The following is a 15,114-nucleotide window of genomic DNA, read 5'->3' as shown; positions in this document are numbered from 1 at the left end:
GCATCTCAAGTGAAGGAAGCTGGAAAACCATCAGGAATACTATTCCCCCATTTCCCATCACATGAGTGTAGGGACCCATCTGTCTCCCCATCGGTCTTGAGTCCCCTAGTCATCCTCGCCGCCTCCATACATGTCCGCCAGCTTCTTGAAGCGACTGCCCCATTCGTTCAGGTAGTCATAATCCTGGTCTTGGTCTGACTCCGAGGAATTCAGGGAGCTCAGACTAGCAGCTTCGGAGCCGCTTCCTTCATAATCAAACACCAGCAGAGAGTCATAGGGTGGGGCGGTGGGGTCACTATCAGCTGCCTTCAGGTTCTAAAGAAGGAAGACAATAGGATCTTTCATTGAGAGGAATCGCACACCTGTCATCTTAGGCAAGATGCCTTTTTTGGCGCGTAAAGCCAAGTGTTAACGGCACAACAATGAGACCATCCTGCAGAACGCCAGGAGCACTGAACACCAACAAGGTAAATGTAATACAAACTGGAACAGAAGATGGACATGATATATTGTTAATGAAAAGATAAAGTATGCAGAATGTTTTCCCCCTAAACGAAACTGGTAAATTATATGTAGGCAGGAGAGATGAGCACCAACCAATCAGGATGGACAGAGACTAAAAACAATGAGGACAGTCATGCCAGGCTACACAGCCTGCATTTCAGCCCGAGAAGATCTGAAAGGATGAATGCCAAACTGCTAAATTAACTTTGATGATTATGGTCAGGGGAACTGAGGGAGGACTTGCACATTTTTTCTTTATATACATTTTCATAATTTATATTTTTTAAATAGCAAACATTTTATTTTTGTAATTAAGAAATAGCTATAATCAGATATGATGATACACAAATGAATGTGAATGGAGGAAAATACCTGAATCCAGATGTATCTAAAAGGGATGGTTTAAAGTGGCCCTTCCTGTTCTCAGTTTTCTCTAAGATCCAGTGCCTAGAATGGATCTGGCTTGATCACTTCCAACACCGCCATGCTTTATGGAGTCCTTGGTGACAACAACTCCTCAGGGAAGCTAAAGCAAAACCTGCCCTACACCGTGAAGACTTGCTGAAGGCCACTGGACCATCAGACAAGCCCTGAAAATCATTCCAGCAACTGAGCAAGTAATCAGGTAACATAGTTTAAGGAAGTAGATCCCACTGGACTATTATTATCTTACTTGGTTCTTTGCTTAACCCCACCAGTTCTTCCTCATCTTACCCTAAGCTAATTAACTTAATGCCTATTTCCCATCCTCCCTTGCATATAGGGACAATCCTGTGACAGTCCTGGCCAATAACATGTAGGATGAACTTCCTTCTTGCCTAACAGTTTGCTAGAAGAAAGTTTTTGCCCACTGCTCTGCCCTTCCTACTTCTTGACAGGAAAACAGGCTCAAGGCCTGGAAGTGTGGCAGCCATCCTGTGATCATAAAGCAACAAGCATGAGAACAAGGATGTGCTGAGATCATACAGCAGAAAGGTAGAAAAGGGTGATGCACCAGCCTAGACTGCTTACCCTAGTCTTCTATTTGCATGAGGTTAACTCTACTCATATCTATTTAAGCTTCTGGTATTTATAGTTGAACGCATTTCTGATATATACAATATGGAAACTATTTTTCTGGCCCTCAGGTAGCCTTGTGATACACATTTAACATTACGTCCCAATGTAATGCAGGGAAAGAGAGACCCATTAGTGAAACAAAACTGAATCTACTTTGAATCTCTTTAGTTTCATTTCTTATTCTATTAAATCTTTTCAAGCAAGTCTTGGTTTTGCTGTATGAACTTTGCAAATTCCCTAAGACTAATTCAAAGTGCTATTAGCTCTGAAATTTAGATGAGACACAAATAAAAAAACAAATAGGGCTCAGGGAGGGCTTCCCTGGTGGCGCAGTGGTTGGGAGTCCGCCTGCCGATGCAGGGGACACGGGTTCGTGCCCCAGTCCGGGAAGATCCCACGTGCCGCGCAGCGGCTGGGCCCATGAACCATGGCCGCTGACCCTGCGCGTCCGGAGCCTATGCTCCGCAACGGGAGAGGTCACAACAGTGAAAGGCCCGCGTACCGAAAAAAACAAAAACAAAAACAAAAACAAAAACAAATAGGGCTCAGGGATGAAAACATGGTAAAGGAAAGACTCTAAAGAATTTTTCTCACTTTTGACACAACAGCTCCTTTCCAAGTTTAGAGATGAGTTTGTTGTGTCTTGGCTTTTGACTCTGCTTACTTACTTCATCAATAAAGTTTCCAATTTCATCAGGATTGGCAGGTCGGGGTCGATACTGGGGCACACTCAGGAGGGTTGGCGCCACATCATTGCGAGTCACTTCAGGCCGAGCATCCAGGCCCCTGTGTAGCTGGCTCAGGTCATACTCCTTTAGAGAAAAAGGTAAAAGCATAGCAAAGAGTAAAATAGAAACAGTCATAAACACAGGGTCATATTTGGTTTACAGATTATGGTACTGGCTAAGGCCGTAACAGTCAGCTGTATGATATCTACAAGCATGTGCCAATGTAACCTGAAATGGCAGTTGGTTTTTTTTTTTTCTTTTCTGAAATGGTAGTTTTCAACCTAAGAGTCTCCAAATAGCACCGGAAGGAAATACAGTATAAAAGCCTTGTGAGGAACATTTGTGGGTATAGGTGTAGACTGTTTTACCTTATTAACTTTTCATAGGGTATGATTATTAGATTATTATTCAGAAAATATTCACTCCTTTCCCACCCTATCCTCTGTGAAAAGAATAGAAATCCATTAATGTAGGGCTATGCCATTTGACTTGCTTTGATCAATGGGACATCAATACATGTGACACAGGCAAAGGCCTTAACTCTACTTTGGTCTTACCTGCTGGGACAAAGAAGATAGGAATTATATGGAACATTCCTGGACACAACTCACAGCACATAGCCATCCAGCCAAATGCAGCCTATATCAGCCTAGGCCGGACTAACCCATACATTCTTCTGAGCCTAGATGCCATAGACTGTTTGTGTGCCTCCTGAATTCACAAGTTGAAACAATGTGATGGTATTTGGAGGTAGGACGTTTGGCAGGTGATTAGGTTGTGACAGTGTATGGAGCCCTCAGGAATGGGATTAGTGCCCTTATAAAAGACACCCAGAGCTCCCTTGCCCATTCCACCACATGAGGACACAGTGAGACAAGGGCCATCTATGAACCATAAGAAGAGGGCCCTCACTAGGCACTGAATCTGCCAGCACCTTGACCTTGCACTTCCCAGCTTCCAGAACTGTGAGAAATAAATTTCTGTTGTTTATAAGCACCCAGTCTATGGTATTTTGTTACAGCAGCCCGAATAGAGTAAGACACTAGCTGAGACCAGCAACTGTCCCAGCTAACCCACAAACGCATGAGAAAAACATGCTTATTGACGTGTGCCACTGACATTCTGGGATTGCCTGTTATACAGCATTATTGTGGTAATACCTCAATAATACAGGGTAAGGCAAGTTAAGACCATCTCCAAAATCAAGAGAAATAAAGAAGGCCTGAAGAATTAACATCTACAAAAAGCAAAAAACTGTTTGGCACAGCTACAAACTCAAAGGAAACAAAATATTAAAACAGATCGGTCCTTGTGTTCCGCAAGAGAAGCCACCACAATGAGAAGCCCGTGCACCGCAACGAAGAATAGCCCCGGCTCGCCACAACTAGAGAAAGCCTGCACAAAAACAACGAAGACCCAACGCAGCCAAAAATAAATAAATTTATAAAAACAACAACAAAAAACAGATCAGTTGCTCTATGTCAAAGATAATTTGAATAAAGTTCATGTCCTGGAAATAGCACTGAGGAGAGTAGGCTCTGGAGTCAGACCACCTGGTTTTACTGCTTCCTAGCTCTGTGACTTTGGGCAAATTGCTTAACTGCTCTGTGCCTCTGTTCATTCATCTGAACAATAAATAAATGTTAGCAATGCTGTATTGATGATGATGATGGTGATGATGATGATGGTTAATGACATCTATTTTCTTGTGTAGGTGAAAGGTCTTTAAAAAAATAGGCCAAGTGACAGAGCTGTTTCAGATGTCTGTCTTCCCCTAATCATTGCTTCCTCCAAATAAAGAGATTGCCATTAAGCTTTCTCCCATGGTTTTAAACACCCACCTGGTCTTCTTCACCACCTCCTTCTTCATCATAGTAATAAATGTTGTCCCGGGTGTCGTCTTCTGGGGGCAGTAAGGGCTCTTTGACTACCCTTCTCCTCCGAATAAGTAGCAGAAGCAGCAGAATCAGGACTGGAGTGGGGAAGAGAGAGATAAGAGCCACAGGTCAAGAAAGCCATAAGCAGCAGCTGGCACAGAGCACCACTGCCTTGCAGACCAGACAGATGGCTATAAGACAACTCACATGTCTTCATATCCCTGAGGTTAATATATGCAGCACTACACAGTGGACAATTACATGAGAACTCAATTGTGGTCTTTAACTGGACCTTAAACCAATCAGTCATTTCCCAAAATCTGGAGCAAAGTACTCCAGGCAGCAGAAATGGTCCAGGCAAAGACTCCAAGCAGATTGGTGTGGTTAAGGAAAGACAGGGTCAGCGTGGCTATAGCAGGATCATCAGGGGAGAAAGAAGGGGACAGGGGGTCAGAGGGGCAGCAAGGACATGCGGACCTCTGGAGGGACTTTGGCTTTGATTCAGAGTGAGTTGAAGCCATTGAAGGTTTGTGAGCAGGGCTGGGTCAGCCTAAATGTGACTAATACATGCATATTATTCTTATTCAGTTACAGGGGAGGGGAGTGGGGCACAGACTGTAAAGTCGCCTGGTACACCATGAAAAAACACCAAAAAATTTTAAAATTAAAAATAAACAGCAAAAAAAAAAGCACTTGGTATATTCCTTATCTTCTCTTAGGATAAATCATGTAAGCGAGCTTTAAAATCTATTTTCAAGGTTTTCATCTGATCTTGGGGGCTATGTCTAGGCTATATACGATTAATATTTAATTTTTTAAAACATTAAATAATTTATTGTGAATGGGAAAAAAATATGATTCAGTGTGTTTTCTAACTTATAGGTCCTTATACCCAAGTACGTAGTAAAGCACCACTGCACTGAGACAGGAGATGGCATACACTTGCAAGTATCCAACCTACCTGTTTCTGAAATCGGAAAGATTCCAAGGTCTTATCCAGATAGACAATATAACCCCCTGGACCATGACTGAAGAACAGAAATACTGAGTGAGTTCTTGCTAGGTGGGCCAGGCCTGCCTTGGCCCTGAAGACACAGCACTGAAAACAATGGAAGCTGCAAACAGCCCCCCATCCCTGTGGAGGTTAGAGCTGAAGAGCGAGAGGAGGGCTATCGTTTCCAAAAGGATGCCTCTTATCAGACATTACTTAAATGTTATGTAAGGGAAAGTAACCAAAACATGGCATACTGTTATCATTTCAGGAAGTACCACCCAACTTAGCTATCCTGAAACCCCCCAATCCCCGGTGTCAGAGACAAATGCTGCACAAAGTAAGTAACCAAATATTGGCTGACTACACAAAAACCTTCATATCCTCTTGTCTCTCTAGAACATTCTTTAGATGCTTAATTTCGATGTCTGCCCATAAGGAACAAGACGTTGGAAATCTGCACACTGGCATTGCTTCTGCTGTAAATGTTGCACATTTGAACATTCCAAAATGTTGTTCTCGGCCCCTATGTCTAATGAAATACACCCATAGCAAAGTTAGATAAAGCTACTGTAAAAAAAGTCAATATTTTAAGTATAACTGCGTGGTGGCAATAAAGCCACGTGAATTCTGGAGGAAGAAAGGTCCGGAAAGTTCACTGAATTTTAAACAACTCAATTTTGAGAGGATGCAGCAGAGGGCAGGAGCTAAGGGGACACACTGCAAACATTTCCCGAAGGCCAACAGGTAATCCCTTCTTCAATCTGTCGAAGCAGCAGGATCAGTAACACTGCTGAATCTAAACTGAAAGCCCCCAGGTGGTCCCATTGCTCCCCTCTAAGGACTTTCTTCTACCCCAGCAAGGTCGGCCTCTCTGCCCTACACAGTCCGTCAAGCCTTCCTCTCTCTGTGTCTTTGCTAGTGTGGGAACCACCACAAATGGCCCTCTGTCTATGAGGATTCCCCCAGTCCCTGTGGTCCAACTATCCTGTCTTCCACCAAACCTTTCTCAAGACTCAATTAACAGCCTCCTCTTCTGACTGCAAGGACCTTCATGACCTGAACCACGTGTCATAGCTCCTAATGATTAAAAAAAGCAACAACAACACTATCTTTGAGGTTTTCTGACTTGCCCGTCACTAGCTTTTAGAAACCATAACAGCACCTGTGTCAACCCTAGGGCTCAGTCTACAGGTAGGCTCAGGTAATATAGGTTTTAAGGACTGTGTCAGAAACTGCCAAATTTTCCCTGGTAACCTTTTTTCCCTTCATCCTTTGAGTCACTGATACTCACCGTGCACCCCACACTCCACCCCTACTCTTGGCACCAAGTTGTTTTTTTGTTTTTGTTTTTTTTGCGGTACACGGGCCTCTCACTGTTGTGACCTCTCCCGTTGCGGAGCACAGGCTCCGGACGCGCAGGCTGAGCGGCCATGGCTAACGGGCCCAGCCGCTCCGCGGCATGTGGGATCTTCCTGGACCGGGACACGAACCCGCGTCCCCTGCATCGGCAGGCGGACTCTCAACCACTGCGCCACCAGGGAAGCCCGGCACCAAGTTTTAATTGGACACATGGTCACCCGGTTAGAGTGGGAGGTTCCAGGTGTGGCTGTGTTTGGGCCGGTGGGATGTGAGTGAAGGTGACATGCTCAGTTTCCAGATACGTGCCTTCCACTTCCTCTACACCCTCCTCCAGGGTGGGATGTGGAGAAGGTGGTGGTGACCAGGCCTTGCTGCTCCAAGCATGGTCCAAAGACCTGCAACATCAGCATCACCTCAGAGCTGGTTAGAAATGCAGAGGCTGAGGCCCCACCCCAGACCTACTGGATCAGCATTCTCATATACGGGTGGTTTGTGTACACTCAAGCTGGAGAAACACTGCCCTTAGAGGTTGAAAGAACAAAACAGAAGGACTGGGCAGCCTTCCAGTCTTGGACCACTTACCCCTGAAATGCTCAGTAAGAGAAAAACCTCCCCCATGTCAGAAGGTAAAGGCTGAAACACTCGCCAGCTGCACTTACTCAGAAAAGCAAGAATGCCTCCAAGAATCCCCAGAATGGCGGGAACTTCCAATCCTGCTCCAGCTTGAGGCCCGGCCTTCCGACAGTTGCTGACAACTCCTTCACAGTCACACACGTGCACATCTAAGGTGGTCACTTGGTCTTTGTTCTGGTTGTCTATGAGCTTGAGATTGATTTTGTAGTCACCCAACTCTAGGGTTTTCTTTGGCTTGAAAAGCAGTGATTCATGTTCTGGAGGAATCAACAAAAATGAGGGGATCAGGAGAGATAAAAAGTTCATTCTAGATTAAAATTATTAGGGAACTAGGGACATTCCAAAGCTGAATGAAGACAACAGCTGCTTGGGCTGTAGATTATTGGGCAGTATGTCACCGACTCAGATACCAGAAACGCAAAGGGATCTTTGGTTCAATGCCACAAATGTAGAAGGGACAAGGAAACAAGCCTTAAAAGGAGTGACAAGTGGGGAATTCCCTGGCAGTCCAGTGGTTAGGATTCCGAGCTTCCACTGCTGGGGGCCCAGGTTCGATCTCTGGTCGGGGAACTAAAATCCCACAAGACGTGTGGTGCAGCCAAAACAAAACAAAAACAAAAACAAACAACAACATAAAGGGGGTGACAAGTGGATATTGAGGAGGGAAATTCAGAAGCGGGAGGTGGGAGGGAAGCACGGGGTCAGAGCAAAGTTTCCAAAATAAGACTCAAGTGCCCACCTTGGTCATTGTACTCAATGGTCCAGTTGACACTTGCCCCATGTGTTAGTTCTGCTGTGAAGGGAGAAGTGTTGGGGGGAAGATCAGGATCAATGATGTTGATGATGAGAGGCTGTGGATCCCTCTGGCAGAAGTCCATTATCCGAGGCTCTGGTATGGGGCCATTGTCATTCACATCATCGAGGAATAGAAGCAGCGTTCCTGTTCCAGTAGCAGGTGGAGAACCTAAGAAAAAACACAGGAAATGTCATAGCTCAGGACCACTGATGAATCCCTAGTGCCTCCCATCAGACTGAATCCAACTCTTCTCCTGGCTCTTCGGAGCTCCCTCACCAGGCCCCACCCTGCCCACAAAGCCACCCATCCTGCAGGTTCCAGGCCATCCTCATTCCTGGCTGGGCAGACCTCTGACATGCCTATTCCCTACTTTGATAACAATTATTCAAGTTATTCCTCACACCAAGGACTCCCTCCATCTTCACACATAACTTTATTCATCCATTAAATTTTAACATCTCTATGCCAGGGGAGGTGGGGGAGAGAAGGAATGGGAGTTTGGGATTAGCGGATGCAAACTATTATATAGAGGATGGATAAACAACAAGGTCCTACTGTATAGCACAGGGAACTATATTCAACATTCTGTGACAAACCATAATGGAAAAGAATATGAAAAAGAATACATATATATATATATATATATATATATATATAGCTGAGTCACTTTGCTGTACATAAGAAATTAACACAACATTGTAAATCAACTATACTTCAATAAAATTTTTTTAAAAACACAACTTTTTTAAACCACTCTAAGAAGTCCTCCTCACCCCCTACTAGTTCTCCTTCTCTGAACTTCTAAGGCTCTAAGATCGTTATCAAAGTATTGAGCCTTTTACAATTGCCCCAAGTTGCTTTTCAGATTAGATTCAGAGATTTATACACACTTCTGTTTGTATTTCTTTTACATCCTGACATAGCACTTGATAATAGAAAAAGTAGACCCTCAAAGAATCATCATCATCAATATTAGCATATCGCAGGGAAAAAAACCCCAGAGGAATGTATCTCAAATCCATAAATATTTATACCTGGGCGGCTATAGTGATTATTTTTTCTTTTTACCTCTGAAAATTGTGGTTAAAAGAAATAGCATAAAACTTACCATTTTAACCATTTTTAAAGTGTACAGTTCAGTCGTGTTAGTATAATCACATTGTGGTGAAACAGCTCTCCATAATTTTATCTTACAAAACTGAAATTCTGTACCCATTAAACAATTCCCTACTTCCCCCTCCAGTTCCTGGTAACCACCATTCTACTTTGTTTCTATGAATTTGACCACATTAGTACCTCATCTAAGTGGAAACCCACAGTATTAGTCATTTTGTGACCGGTTTATTTCACTATGCACAATGTCCTCAAGGTTCATCCACATTGTAACACATGACAGGATTTCCTTCTTTTTTAAGGCTGAATAATATTCCATTGTGTATGTGTATACCATATTTTGTTTATCTATTCACCCATGGATGGATCTTTTTACCTTATCATTTGAATTTTCTTGTTTTAACAATGAGCAAGTATAATTTAAAATTCTTTTTTAGGGCTTCCCTGGTGGCGCAGTGGTTGAGAGTCCGCCTGCCGATGCAGGGGACAAGGGTTCGTGCCCCGGTTTGGGAAGATCCCACATGCCGCGGAGCAGCTGCGCCCGTGAGCCATGGCCGCTGAGCCTGCGCGTCCGGAGCCTGTTGCTCTGCAACGGGAGAGGCCACAACAGCGGGAGGCCTGCGTACCGCAAAAAAAAAAAAAAAAAAAAAAAAAAAAAAATTCTTTTAAAAAAAAATTGATTTATTTTATTTATTTTTGGCTGCATTGGGTCTTCGTTGCTGTGTGGGCTTTCTCTAGTTGTGGCGAGCAGGGGCTACTCTTCATTGTGGTGTGCAGGCTTCTCATTGTGGTGGCTTCTCTTGTGGCGGAGCACGGGCTCTAGGCACATGGGCTTCAGTAGTTGTGGTGTGCGGGCTTCAGTAGTTGTGGCTCACAGGCTTAGTTGCTCAGCAGCATGTGGGATCTTCCCGGAGCAGGGCTTGAACCTGTGTCTCCCGCATTGGCAGGCAGATTCTTAACCACTGCCCCTAAAATTCTTTTTAATTAAAGAAAACTTTAAAAGATGTTTTTTAATAAGATAATAGATTTTCTGAAGAAACTTCGTTCTCCTCTTAGACCTACATCAAAAGTATTGAGTCATGCACAAAGTAACACTTGAAGGAATATATTCAAAAGTACCATAATTTAGCCATTAGTATTAGGTCAGGGGTCAGCAAACTAAGGTCTTCCACCCAAATTAGGAACACAGCTATGCTCATCCCTTTTCAAACTGTGTATGGCTGCTTCTAGGCGATGATGGCAATAGAGATTGTACGGTCTACAGAGGCTAAAATATTTATTCCCTGGAACTTTATAGGAACCTTGTCAATTCTTGGTTACCTCCAGGCCAGGCTAGGGAACTCCCGTTCAGCCAGAGACAGCTGGCCAGCATAGCACTGCTGCCTAAGCAATGGGTTAGCTTCCCCTTTATGCAAAACATTTCTGCAAATGGAGCCCCATCATGGCTCTCTGCTTTTAACCTGCTGCCTCCCAAATGACAGCTCCAGGAGCAGGAATGACTAGGCCAGGGTTACCCTTCCACAGCATGCTCAGAATGTGATGAAGGCTACACCACTCATTAGCCACCCATCCAGCCCCACCATGGGCTTACTCGCCTTGCCCTTTGCTTTCCGGACTGCCAAATCTGGAATTACTACCTCGGGAGGTTGAGGAGGGAGAGGGGAACAGATTTAATCACAGGAACTAGCAGGTCTCTTTAACAGTAACTCCGCTTCTGAATATCTATCCGTGGGAAACACTTGCCCACAGAGGCATGTACAACGATGTCTACCTATCACTCACAAAAATAATGGAGAACTGGAAATAATCCCGGTGTTTTTTAATGTGTGAATGGTTAAATTATGCAATATGCAGAAAACATCATTTAATTGAAAAGAGGTAGATCTATAATGTGCCAAGATAGATCTCTGTGACTTCCAGACATATGTTCAAGGAAAAAAAATTAAACATGCATAAGACAATGGTTTTTATAATAAAAACAAAAATAGGCTATAAACCAGATAGTGGCTTTATAATAAACCATATTTCTATATGTTTATAAATGTATTCGAATACACAGAAACAGTCTGGAAGGAGCCACACTTTAATAATGATGATGATGATGATAAAGATAATAACAGTCCTTACAGAGCACAGACTAGGTAGCAGGCACTCTTCCAAGCACTTTTACATAAATTAACTCATTTAACCTAGATGGGGTATTATCATTTTGCTGGATAAAGGAAACTGAGGGACCTAAAAATTAGGTAATAAGTCCAAGTTCACACAGGTATTAAGCTTTGGTCCTAGGATCGAAACCCAGGCAGTCTGGCTCCCATGGGGCTCAGGTACAGAGGGAGCGGTAAAAAGGAACTTCTGCTTGGCCTAAACTCTGTGCATTTTGGACAATGCTTTGAGAACGCTTTGTTGAAGAATGAAAGAAAACGAAAGAATTCATGCCTCTAAAAGGATAGGGGCAAGGCAGTGAGCTGGTCAGGAGGGTGAAGCAGCAAAAACCAAATGGTAAGGGCATCCTCACCATCGTCAGTGGCTATAATGAGGGCCGTGTACGTGCTGTTCTTCACATGGTCGACGTTCTCTCTGTCCAACTCAGCCCGAGTGGAAATGGCACCCGTGTCCGGATTAATCTCCAGCCAGTTGGCAGCATCCCTCCAAATCCGATACCTGGAAAGACACAAGCTCTGATTCAGAACGGGAACAGCGAACGGTAGGTAGCTGAAGAAGGTTAAGGTTCCTCTTTGCTGATAGATACTTCCAACTTCCTTATTTCAAAAAAATAATGACTCTTAAAAATAATAATAATAAAAAAATAATGACTCCTACAGAAATTTTGCCAGAAAGGTTTGATGACCGTCCATGTACCCTTCACCTAGATTCATCCACTGTCGATATTTTGCTATATTACAGAAGTTGATGCACACATATACATAATTTCTTGTTCTGCTGAACCATTTGAGAGTAAGTCGCAGACATGATGTTCCTTTACTGATGAAAATGTCAGTATGCTTTCTCCTAAGAACAGAGGCATTCTCTTACATAACCACAATTTGATTTTCAATTTCAGGAAATATAACTTTGATATGGTACTACCACTTCATACATGGTACATATTCAAACTGTAGATTTCCCCCAAACTGTACCCCCCTCCCCATGCCCCTGCCCCAATCCAATCCAGAATGCAATCCAGGATCAGGCATGGCATTTAGATGTCAGATTTCTTTAGTTTCTCTCAGACTGACCCCCCTAAAGCGTACAGCAGTTCTCAAATGGTCACAGTATGGCACCCAACACCCCCGCCATGAGCATTTGGAGATTTGGGTTGACATGGTGACTTGGGAGTATGCTGCACTACTGGCATTTAATGGGAGGTGCCAGGGACAGTAAAGCTCCTTCTGGTCGTACACAGCCACCCCCCAAAAAATTATTCAAAATGCCAAGAGAATCCTGTTAAGCCACACCTTATTAGGAATACCAGAAACAGAAGAAACGTAAGCATAAAAAACAGAGATATACTGCCCAGTTATCTATCGAGGTCATTGAGAGGCTCAGAAAGGGAAATAAAGAAATCGCAGGAGGAAAGGGTCCTGGATACCTGTAGGCTTATCCTCACGTCCTTAGAAGTGCAAAGCAATGAACTACATATATCGAGCGGTCTTTATTCCAGGGGTAAGGGTCTCTGCAAACACTATGTAGACTTGGTCCTTGAACTTCCCCAAATAGATGCTTTGAACTACCTATTTCATTACTACAAGCTAAGCTATCAACACAGGCTGGAAACCATACAACCCAAGGCTTTAGTCACAAAACAAAAAATCCTACAATATCGCGATGCCATTAACACACCTAGCAAAAATAATAATTACTTAGTGTCAAGTCTATGCGCAAGTTTCTCTATTTGCCTCAAGGGTGTCTTTTATAGTTGGATTGTTTGAATCCATCTTTAAGCATAGTCCACACATTACAATTGGTTGATTCCTCTCTTAATCAACATCCTTAATCTAAGCAGTCACCCCCACCCTTCTGTCATTATTTGCTAAAGAAACTAGGTCATTTGACATAGAGCTCCCATATTCTGCATTTGGCTGACTGCTTCCTCATGGCATTTAACTTGTTCATTCTCTGTACTGCATCAAAATCAAATCCTAGGGCTTCCCTGGTGGCTCAGTGGTTGAGAGTCCGCCTGCCGATGCAGGGGACACGGGTTCGTGCCCCGGTCCGAGAAGATCCCACATGCCGCGGAGCTGCTGGGCCCGTGAGCCATGGCCGCTGAGCCTGCGTGTCCGGAGCCTGTGCTCCGCAGCGGGGCAGGCCACAACAGTGAGAGGCCCGCGTACAGCAAAAAAAAAAAAAATCAAATCCTAAGGTTTGATTAGATTCTGTTTCAACCCTTCTTTTCTCCCCCAAATATAATATTTAAGTGGCACTGTGTACATGCTGTTGAATCACTTCGAGTGGCACTTCATGTTGGGCTGTCCTTGCTCTTCCAGCAGATGTTAAAATCTATCAGAAGGTTTGGATGGCCCCAGCTTGGTTCCTCCATTTAAAAATTCCTCATCATCCTTGACCTAATGATTCTAGCAGCCATTAATATCACTACCTGGATCCTTTTTATCCGTATGGCGCACATGCACAGTTTAAAGCTATTTATGAGCCCTTCCAATCAGGATAGAATCAGCACTTCCCAGAATAACTCAGAAATTGAAGCTGCACTTAAACTTCATGTTTGTTCTACATTTAATAAGTCACAGGCACTGATACTAAAATACAAACACCTCCCCCTCCAAACAAGAACATGCTCAATTTATTACCAAGTGGGACTCTATACTGGATTTGCATAACCTTTTTTCTAAATAGTTCAGAGCATTCTAATAGTTTCCTCTAAAGTAAATATTAACAGGTAGGAATCTCTCTCTGAGAAGAGGAAGTGACCGAGGCCTTTGTTATCTCTGGAAATCATGCTATTACTAAAAAGACGCAGATGTGCCATGCTTGGATTTGTGCTTAACAGTCTTCCCTTTGAGTTTCCACCATTGTCACACCTGAACACCAAGTATGTCATCAGACCTAGCTCTCAAAAGAATAAGAACATCCTTTATCATACGTGGCCACAGTGGTGTTGCTGTTGGTAGGTTTGTATGTGTGTTTTCAGCATCTGTGGCTGTGATTTACATTACAGAAGTGCCTTCAAGTTTACAAAACAAAAAAAGAAACAGTAAGCTACTTATAACACAATACCATGTATGTAAATTAAAACCACATTCCTACTACACTAAGTGAATTCAAAAAGAGGAAGCACAGTAAACCGACAATGGCTGACCATGGACGGAATGGACAAGGTGTGGGGAATGGGGATAAAAATATAAATAAGCCAAATAAGAGAAGGATCTTCCACAGACCAATGATGATAAAAATGCCATGAACAAAATATTTTATACATACACGTACGCACACAGCCAGTTGCTGCCAGTAGGTGGAAAACCCCTCATACTTACGTGATCTTCTGTTCCATAAATCTGTCTGGCTCCTGGGCGGTGTAGGATGTGATCTCCAGGCCCAAGCCGAAGTCCTCGGGCACTGTCACTTTCTTCTGAGGAGGCATGAAAATGGGGGCTTCATTCACATCCATCACGTCCACGGTGACGGTGGCTGTGGAAGTGGAGAGAGTGACCTCAAAGGGGGCCACATTAGTCACTGCCACATACAGGATGTACTGCTGCTTGGCCTCAAAATCCAAGCCCTAAAGAGCAGAAAAAATACATTTTATGTTAGAAAAAAAAAACATTAAATCCTTAACTATTGTTTTTTGGTTAGCAATATATCAGTGGTTCTCACATCTGGCTGCATTAAGAACTCACTTGAGAACTTTTAAAGAAAACACATGCCTGGACCCTAACCCCAGAGCCAGTGAATAGGAATCTCTGAGGTTGGGGTCTGGACATCAATATTTTTTTAAAAGTTCCCAATGACTAACATGCAACCAGATTCATGTTGAGAACACCAGTCAAGAATAAAGATGAGCTACATGAAATCTCAAGTGGCAAGCCTCTATTA

At 43.5% G+C, this 15,114-nt stretch overlaps 1 protein-coding gene across 2 annotated transcripts in view; it reads right to left on the bottom strand.

The window, feature by feature from the left end:
* Positions 1–105: 105 nt before the first annotated feature.
* CDH1 (cadherin 1) overlaps positions 106–15,114 on the bottom strand; it is a 77,609-nt gene continuing 62,600 nt past the window's right edge. For both annotated transcript variants that reach the window (XM_065899062.1, XM_065899063.1), the window contains 7 exons: positions 14,556–14,800; positions 11,582–11,727; positions 7,894–8,118; positions 7,181–7,411; positions 4,133–4,263; positions 2,232–2,375; positions 106–315 (listed from right to left, as the gene is read on the bottom strand). In XM_065899062.1, coding sequence (XP_065755134.1) covers positions 106–315; positions 2,232–2,375; positions 4,133–4,263; positions 7,181–7,411; positions 7,894–8,118; positions 11,582–11,727; positions 14,556–14,800 — 1,332 coding nt within the window. The remainder of the gene's footprint in view (positions 316–2,231; positions 2,376–4,132; positions 4,264–7,180; positions 7,412–7,893; positions 8,119–11,581; positions 11,728–14,555; positions 14,801–15,114) is intronic.

This window comes from Phocoena phocoena, chromosome 20 (genome assembly GCF_963924675.1).
Source record: "Phocoena phocoena chromosome 20, mPhoPho1.1, whole genome shotgun sequence".
Taxonomy (NCBI): domain Eukaryota; kingdom Metazoa; phylum Chordata; class Mammalia; order Artiodactyla; family Phocoenidae; genus Phocoena; species Phocoena phocoena.
The sequence above is the reverse complement of the archived record's forward strand: the minus strand, read 5'-3'. Positions and strand labels throughout refer to the sequence as shown.